At 34.4% G+C, this 9,781-nt stretch overlaps 1 protein-coding gene across 1 annotated transcript; it reads left to right on the top strand.

The window, feature by feature from the left end:
• Positions 1-925: 925 nt before the first annotated feature.
• LOTGIDRAFT_172697 (hypothetical protein) lies at positions 926-2,136 on the top strand (the record flags this gene model as incomplete). The annotated part of the gene is made up of 4 exons (XM_009049869.1): positions 926-985; positions 1,492-1,585; positions 1,678-1,804; positions 2,040-2,136. 4 exons carry the CDS (start codon positions 926-928, stop codon positions 2,134-2,136), a joined length of 378 nt encoding a protein of 125 aa, XP_009048117.1.
• Positions 2,137-9,781: the final 7,645 nt, after the last annotated feature.

The following is a 9,781-nucleotide window of genomic DNA, read 5'->3' as shown; positions in this document are numbered from 1 at the left end:
GTTGATGTCTCCCTTCCTTTTTGTACGGAGGTAACAGTTTTTATCTGATTTTTGTTTATGAAATTTGGTGTGATCTCTTATATTGATGAGATCTTGGTCAAGTTGGAATTTGACGATTTTTCGATAAACTGTCCTTTAGTTATTGCCCTTGACTTGGTAAAAACGCGTCCAAATTTGTTTTTGAACACAATGGAGGATACAGTTTTCATCTGATTTTATTGAAATTCGCTCTTATCATTTATAATGATGAGGTCTTGATCAGGTGCGAAGTTATTGCCCTTGACATAGTAAACACGCGTTTGTGAACATTATAGAAACTACAGTTTTCATCTGACTTTAATGAAATTTGGTTTGATCATCTGTAACATTGAGATCTTGATCATGTTCAAATTTGACTTAGTAAAATGCACAAAAATTTGTTCATAAGCACAATACAGACGACAGTTTTTTATCTGATTTTAATGATAAACAAAAATTATGTTAAATGTGGCTTGTGAATGCGAAACGATGACATTTTAAGACAGAATACAGAATCAGAATGAAATTTTGTGTTTAAATCAACAGTATCTTGGACAAGATTTTGGTACGATTTGACACAGATTGACGTCCGCCCTTGATATACTGAAAATTTATCAAAGAAGTGGGCGTATCTTGCAAGGCAATAACTTGTGTAATATTGTAGCACAACTTTCTGAACTTTACAAAACGACTTTTTTATTTATTTTGTGCCAACCAATAACATCTTTGTTATTTTCTTTTGTAGAAATTACAGAAGATAACCACCAGTTGATGTTTCAAGCCAATTTTTTTTTATCTCATTTCTTTATAACTGTACAATTATTACCCACTGAAATCTGGTGAAGACAGTAGGGCGGTTAATGTGTAGTCTATTGGGCATACGAATGAGAAACTGGATATAGAAAACATGGATGGAGAAAAGAGCTTTGGTCAATTGTCCTTCTATTGCAATTCTAAACTTTATCAGGTAATCATTTTATTCACATCAATGTGTAGGTGTAGATCAAACTTAAACAGGAACTCAAGTCGACTAACGATTGACAGCATTTCATCAGATCAATTACTTACGATCAACCGAATGGTCCCAAACTCCAACCGCTTTGGTATAAACTAGATCCAAATTCTGTTAAAAAGTGTAACATGGACAACTATTGCATCTGGCGGCAAAAGCTGTTGGTGCGCTTGGTTTGACTTCATGTGGAATTGACCAGATTCTCCTCGAATCGCCAGTTGTTTTCAGTCCATAAAAAGCATTTGTTCTCATAGTCTACCAGGCTATCCTTCAAACAAACCTCCTTTGAAGAAAAAGAAGGCATTGATTTTTGTTTCTTTTCTTAAGGTTATGTCAATGATTTGGTTAAGCAGACATTTAAAAGATAAATCAGTGTCTATAATAAGTTTACATCCAGGTTTTGTTGATACTCAAATGACCTGGCAGAGTAAATATATTAAGTATTTCGTATATTTTCCAAGAATTATGAAAAACAATTCGGCTATGATAATCAAGGATACTTCAACAATGATGGGGACATGCTAACTATTTTGGAACACCGTCCTGCATGTGCAGGTATCCCTGATTCTAAACAGCTAATATTGCTCATTCGGTACATTACATTACATAATTGGTTATTTTTGATAAAAGGATACTTTTGCATTCAGGTTTTGCCAAAAAGGCTGTTGATTGTGGTGCTACAACAATAAAAGCTGCAGTAGACCTAAATTTTCAAGGTCGATCAGATATTTATCTTGATGTATGTAAAATTAAATCTCCATCAAGTCTATCCAGGTAGGTGAAATATTTAATTCTGAAGCTCTTACACTGCCCCATGAAAGAATCTTATAAACATGTGCGCAGATTAGTCTATTCATTTTCGACTTCCACCAGTATCGTATCAATGTATTATTCTGTTTAACTGTTTTCCATTCCACCCGAGGATGATCGAGTTAAGTCGGAGTAAACCTCACATTTAGCGGACACTGATAAAACATTGAAGATTTTAATTGGTTGAAATATTTTCCAGGAATACAGAGAAACAAGAATTATTGATGAAATACACCCTGGATGTTGTCAAAGATTACCTACCACCATATTATATACATGATTATTTAGATTTCTAATTCCCTGTATGGACGGCCACAAGACAGGTTCATGGAGGCGAGCCGATTTCGAACGGTATCAGCACTGATGGTGGCCAATGGTTTCACCGCTGTGGTGAATCTGTCATGCAGATGTTGCCGCAGGATAAAGCTATCCTGTCTTGGTGTTGTGACTCTGGGACGATCACTACGTGGACGGTCATCAGTGCTGTTGGTGGTGTTGTAATGAATCCGAAATCTCTCAATGGTTCGTAGACTCCAATTAAATGCATTGGCAATGACTTGAGAACGTTGTCCAGAATTTAATCTTCCGATGGTGTGTTCACGTTGTTGGGAGGTTAGACGTGCCATGAACTTGCTGTCTTCGCAGCAATTGAATTCTCAGTCGGTGTCAGTTTTTTTTATACAGAACACTGGTACGTATTGCACGTGCATTTCGATTTTCCTCCGCATCTTGCTTCCACGGACAGTTACCAAGGTTCACAACTCATAAATCGAACGCAACCGATATTATCAGTTGAATGTCATAAACTGGCCTATTTAAAATCATATTTATAAAGGAAAATAACAATTGTGATGCAGCACGACATTGTCCAAATAATCTAAAAATGCGACATTTCTTTATCTGTTCAGTAAAGGTGTTTAATGTGATTTTGTTTTAACATACATATAATATAGGTGTTTTATATAGGCCTAACTGTAATCTTACATACATATAATATAGGTGTTTTATATAGGCATAACTGTAATTTTACATACATATAATATAGGTGTTTTATATAGGCATAACTGTAATTTTACATACATATAATATAGGTGTTTTATATAGGCATAACTGTAATTTTACATACATATAATATAGGTGTTTTATATAGGCATAACTGTAATTTTACATACATATAATATAGGTGTTTTATATAGGCATAACTGTAATTTTACATACATATAATATAGGTGTTTAATATAACTGTGTTCTTACATTCCTATAATATAGGTGTTTAATATAACTGTGTTTTGACAGACATATAATATAGGTGTTTAATATGGTTGTGTGTTGACAGACATATACTACAGGTGTTTTATATAACTGTAGTCTTACTTACATAAATATAATATAGGTGTTTTATTTAACTGTGTTCTTACATTCCTATAATATATAAAATTCATAAAGATGTAGTTATGGTAGACAATCGCCAAGTTCTATAGTAATAATCGCCAAGTAATATACCATAAGATTGTGTTCAGTTATTTAATGTGACCCTACCCTAAAGTGTCGTTTGAGGATAATGTTTGGAAAAAGTGTATCACCTAATACAACCCCTTCACCAAGCTCTTGAGCATTCCCCACATTCTTCCTATGACGCTTTCAAATGTGTCTTGTTTTGCCAAATTTAATGTTTTGTACATCGGAAAATAAGGGTATTCAATTAATCTAAGAAGGGAGAGAGATCAAGACAACCTTTGTCATTGTATTAATTTGTAAACCATTGTGGTGCTACATGGACTAGATAGACGCCTTAGTTGGCTCGACAGGCAATAATGAATAACATCTCATCAAGATCTGGTGGGTGTAAAATTCCGAACTGTCCGAATTGGGTCAGAAAGACATAAAACGAGACTCAATTCTGTCAAAGGCCGTGCACAAATTTGGGAATGACGACGAATGAATAATTCGAAACAATTTTGTTTCGTGTAGGGTCATTTTACTAATCAAATGATATTTAATTATTAAGTAGTTTATTATCACCATCAACAGGGGGAAATTGATTGACAGGGGGAAATCTATAAATTCTGAAAACGGGGGTAACCCAGAATTTGGAAAAGGGGCATAGAGCCTTCAATTGAATTCTGGGCCTAGAATGTCGGTCTTTTGCTTTGAAAAGATAATACAGTAATACTCAAATCATTATTTTCCACATTGTTCCAATTTCGCTAACGTTGCAACCAGTGTCTAAACTACCACAGAGACTTCCCTTGGCATTTAGTTAAGCCAACTGACTACGACTGTATGAAAATCTAACGGCCTAACACTGAGCCTGTAGTAAGAAGCCTCTTGGGGAAGGAATCCTAATAATGGGAACTGATAGAACCTCCTGGAACATATTGTTCTCAATTCCATGGGCATGATGGGTTATTTGTCAGTGACCACTAATAATTAAATCACATCAATTGATTTTGCAGTGTTATTATAACTTAAAATTTGACGTCACCCTTTTCTCGATGTACCATTATCCAACATTTAGTTCACTAACATAAGTTTACACTAATAAACCTAAAAATTATAAATGTGTTCTAAAATATTTGAGTCATTCTGTCCCTTATTTGTACCACTCGTCTCGAACGTAGCAAAACACGCGTAGGCGCGAACCTAGCAATCATGTTTTTTGTTCTGTCAAGAATTAAATTAAAGGTCCCCTTCCATGTAATTTACTTCACAAACATGTGATTTTGCCAATTTTTTCCCTCGGTAACTTAACGAAATATACTTTATTCGTTGATCATAAGATTTTTGAACATGTTTTAGACTTTACAAAGGATTTTTAAGTCCTGTACCGCTATTCAAAATTCTTTCAACCAGCCACTCTGAAATATTGGTGGATTTTTTCTTTTAATAATTTTTCAACTTTCACCAAATTGACGAGAAGGTGACAGTTTAAAACCATCAGAAACTCAAAACAATTTTTTGGCGGGAAGAGTTGACACGTAGAGCACGTGGATGCAGAATTTTGGCTGCTGATTGGCTGAAATTCCAATTGTCAGTCAAAAAGTGGGAGGATTTTAACCTAAAATCATCGTTTTCATATCCAAGGGTGCACATTTCTGAGCGGAATTTCGGTATTATCAGTCGTGACTTATGACTTATGATATATTCTGTATTGGATTCTGGATGGTTTTGAATTATTTCGATAAATCTTTGACTAATATCTGTGGATTGGGATTTATTTGATACAATCTGTATTATTGTTGATGGTTTAACATTATTTTGTGATTTTTCTATAAAATAATGGATTCAACGATGACACTTTTGGAAGGAGTGACAAATATTGGACACTTATTCACAAGTAGGTTAGCCATTTTCTTCATTCAGATTTTGATTGGAAACTTGTAAGGAATATGAACTGGTTTTCTAGAAATAGGGACACCGATAGCATCGATTTGTACCATTCCAATTTTCAGTCAGACCTCTGTTTTATTATTTCGGATTCCACTAAAACTAGACTTTTGCCAAATCTAACAATATCTAGTCTCTTTGAAATTGACGTTATCAAGTGCACAGTTATATACATGTATATATTTTATAATACTCGAGGTTTAAATATTATCGGTTATTTTGGACTTTTCTCAATCTAGATTCTTACGCGCGTGACCTTGAAAATTTAGACTCAATGTCACGAGATTAAATATGACAAATATAAGTTGTTTCATGACTTAAAAAGAATAACATGGAAGATATCAGGAGTATCATTATGGCCAAATTGTTTGTTTTTATATTTTGCACTGGTATTTAAATTACAATTCAAGAATCATTTAGTTTAATGATACTCTTCAGAACCTTTACATACCGTACTTCATACGTTAAAAAGTGCTATACAAAATTTTAAACTGCTGTGCAATTTAGGCCCATAGAGCAAAAGAAACAAAGTAATTTGTACCCTTCAGAGATGAGGGCAGTCTGGTTTAGGATTAGGGGGTGGGGGTAATAAAGAGAGGATGGCCTATATTTGTTGTTTTGGAATATGGTATTAAGGTAGGGATGAGGATAGACAGGTTTACAATTAGGGGGTGGGGGTATTAAGGGATGGTGTCCTATAATTGTTAGTTTATAATAAGAAATAAAGGTAGAGATGAGGGTAGAAAGGTTTAGAATTAGGGGGTGGGGGAGTTAAAGGGGTGGTGTCCTATAATTGTTAGTTTAGTGACATTAAGGTAGAGATGAGGGTAAACAGGTTTAGAATTAGGGAGTGGGGGGTATTAAAGGGATGATGTCCTATAGATATTAAGGTGAGGTGAGGGTAGACAGGTTTCGAATTAGGCGGTGGGGATGGTTATTAGGTCATATCTATGCAAGCTTCCTATTGTGAGAATTCAGATTTTTGTCTTGTGATTTATGAGAAAAGTATGACAGCCCTTTGACAAATAGATCTTTTTTTATATATGGTGAGTTTTTTCATAATTAACTTTCTGGTTTTCTGAAAACTACTTGAATTATTGCTCAGGTATTCGAACTGGCCTAGGTTTAAGCAAGGGGGAATCTTGTGAATTTTTGTAAGGGGACTTTCTGTTACTGAAGGGATGTAGTCCCTTAATTAAGAGTCTGGTGCAAGTGAAAGAAAACTTTTGACATGAATCAAATGCAGATTATAATGTTAAGTTTCTTTTTTTTTGCAGGTGAATCCACTAACCCTGATTTAACAAACTTCATCTATATTTGGTGATTGTGATTTGAATGAATGACCATCCAGAGTTGTCATAATTTATGCTAACCAATCCAACAAACCAAGTACTTTTAAAAATGGTAAGTCACTACATTTAAAAGTTTATTTAAAACAATAGATACCCTGCAATTCCTGACATACAGCAAGGAAATCTTATATGGTACCGGTACACAATATTTGATACATACATTACTTACTGTGTATTAGTGTGTTGAATACTAAATGTCCCAGAACCGAGCATGAATAACAAATTTTGTCAGATCATGTATGCTTAGTGGAGTCACTTGCATAAAATAATAGGAAACATCCCTGTTTTTGCTATTTAATTTGAATAAATGATTTATTACAGGTATGAAATCTTCTCATCAGTTAGAAACTTGTTGGTCTTTAGATATCAAATTATGTTCCAGCGAGCTGTTAAATGGTGAGTCTTCTTTATCAGTCAACAAACTACCTTGCCCTCCAAGATTAATAAGTGACCCTTTCTTTATTTGTGCCACCTTAAGGGATGTCCGTTGTGCCACTGGTTGTGCTTGCTTATTGAGGAAATTAACTATGAGGAAGCTAATGCCTCAATCGTCGAAAATTGCCCACATTGTACACTGCATACTGTCTTTGTTAACCCAATCAGGTACAGAAAAGTACGACTTAAAGCCCCATTTGATATTATATCTATATACATACTGAAAGGGATGCAGTTCTATACTTGTTTGGTAGCGAAATATCCCTTTATTTTTTATTAATTTAGTAAATTTTACATTCATTTTCTATTTCAGATATTGAATGTTGTCAGTTTAATTATTGAAATACAACACGTGTTTCAACATCTTGATAATTGGTGAGTTTCTCTTAATTAAGTTGATATTTTTGTAAAATATTCCATTTGGAACAGACTCGTTGACAGTAACACCAATATTTTTACTTGCAAACACTAATTTTGTAGAGCTGAGCTCTTTATTCTGAATAGTGATAGGAATAGTTGACATTGATCTCTATCAGCTGGTTTAACAAATATTTAGACAACTTGATCTTTTTAAAATATTTAACATTTCGCTACTATTGTCTGACTCTTCTTGAGTCTCAAGAGTCATTTGTATGTATGATATTGCCTCAAGATCACTTATTTTCACTTATTATTGTAGGTAGATCAATTTATGGCCTAGTTAGAGCAACCAGAAAACACAGGCGGAGCTATAAAAGGTATGTAAGTTAGATTTTATTCTCGTGCATCATCTCGTGTAACCCCCCCACGGATGGTCCATCCACAATTTGCTTGTGAACACAATAGAGGCTACAGTATTTGATTTTAATTAAATTTGGTGTGAGCATTTATATTGATGAGATCTTGGTCAAGTTCGAATTTGAAGATTTTTTTTCAATCAGCGCTTGACTTGCGAAAAAACGTGTTGAAATTTGTTTGTAAACATAATATAGACTACAGTTTTGATCAGATCTTAATGAAATTTGGTATGATTTAAATTAATGAGGTTTTGTTCAAGTTTGAAATTGACTATTTTGAGTTATTGCCCTTGACTTTGGAAAATACGTCGAAATTGGTTTGTGAACATAATAGAGACTACGGTTGTTATCTGATTTCAATGAAATTTTGTGTGATCATTTATATTGATGAGATCTTGGTCTGGTTTCAATTTGACAATTTTTCGATGTTATTGCCATTGACTTGGGCAAAACGCGTGGAAATTTGTTTGTGAACATAAGAGAGACTAGAGTACTTTCCACTGATTTTAATGAAATTTGGTGTGATCATTTATATTGATGAGGTTTCGCAATGAACTGTTTTTGACCTAGGAAAAAGTTGTCAAAATTTGTTTGTGAACACAATAGAGACTATGGTTTTAATCTGATTTGAATGAAATTTAGTGTGATCATGTATTTTGATGAGATCTTGGACAAATTGGAATTTGACGATATTTCGATGATTGGTTTTTGAGTTATTAAACTTGACTTAGGAAAAATGCATCAAAATTTGTTCGTAAACACAATAGAGACTTCAGTTTTTACCTGTTGGGATCATTTACATTGATTAGGTCTTGGAAAAGTTGGAATCTGACGAATAGTGTTTGAGTTGTTGCCCTTAACTTAAGACAAATGCATCAAAATTTGTTTGTGAACACAATAGAGACTACAGTTTTCATCGTATTTAAATGAAATTTGGTGTGATCATCTATAACAGATTTTTCAATCAACATAACTTGAGTTATTGCTGTCGACGTAATAGAAATGCATCAAAATTTGTTGGCTTGTGAACAAGATAGAGGTAACAGTTTATGTCAGAATTTTATCTGTTGGTTTAAATCAACAATATCTGTAACAAGTTAGATTTATGGAAGGATTTGACACAGTTTAGCGACCACCCTTGATATGAAAATTTGGGCGTATCTTGCTAGAAATATTATCCATTTTTTGACACACAAGCCAAGATTGTTGTTGTCAAAAGCAATGTTTGCTGGCTTGCTGTCTACCACATTTGTCATACTGAATTGCATCTGTTGGATGTTGAACCTTTTGCTGGGTATAAAACACATCTGTAGGAATGCCACTTTTAAAGATCATATCCAAATTTGTCACAGAAAGCCACCCCATATGCTGCATTTGTAGAAATGCCATATTTTGCTAATCATAGGCACATTTGTTGCACAGCTACATTCGATGGGGTACCATGTTTGTTGGACACAAGTGGAAATAGAAGGACAGGGCCACTCTTTCTGGGAGTATTACACATTTTTCGAAACAGCCATGCCTGATTGGCTTTTGATGGATAGTCACTTTTGTTGTGCATAAACCACAGTTGTTGAATTTTTCACATAAGTGTTAATTTTAGGAAACCTCCCTTCCACAGTAGGGATAAATTGGGTATTGCCATTTGCTAAATTGGATGGTCGGTCAGTGTGACACTCTGGAAGTGGTCATGCAGTAGGTGAGGGGACCACTTTGCTGCATGATCCTCGAAAGTGGTGTCATTTGCCCTACGGCAAATATTAGAAATGGTATAAATCTGACATTATTCATTTTGTCGCTACCTTGAAAGGGTTCAAATTTGATGAAAACATGACACGGTTGCTGAATTCGGGACAACGTCTGGAGGCCATATGCTGCATCTGTAGAAATGCCATATTTTGCTAATCATAGACACATTTGTTGCACAGTTACATTTGATGAGGTACCATGTTTGTTGTACACAAGTGGAAATAGACGTACAGGGCCACTCT

The sequence above is a fragment of the Lottia gigantea genome (genome assembly GCF_000327385.1).
Source record: "Lottia gigantea unplaced genomic scaffold LOTGIsca_140, whole genome shotgun sequence".
NCBI classification, from domain to species: domain Eukaryota; kingdom Metazoa; phylum Mollusca; class Gastropoda; family Lottiidae; genus Lottia; species Lottia gigantea.
The sequence above is the reverse complement of the archived record's forward strand: the minus strand, read 5'-3'. Positions and strand labels throughout refer to the sequence as shown.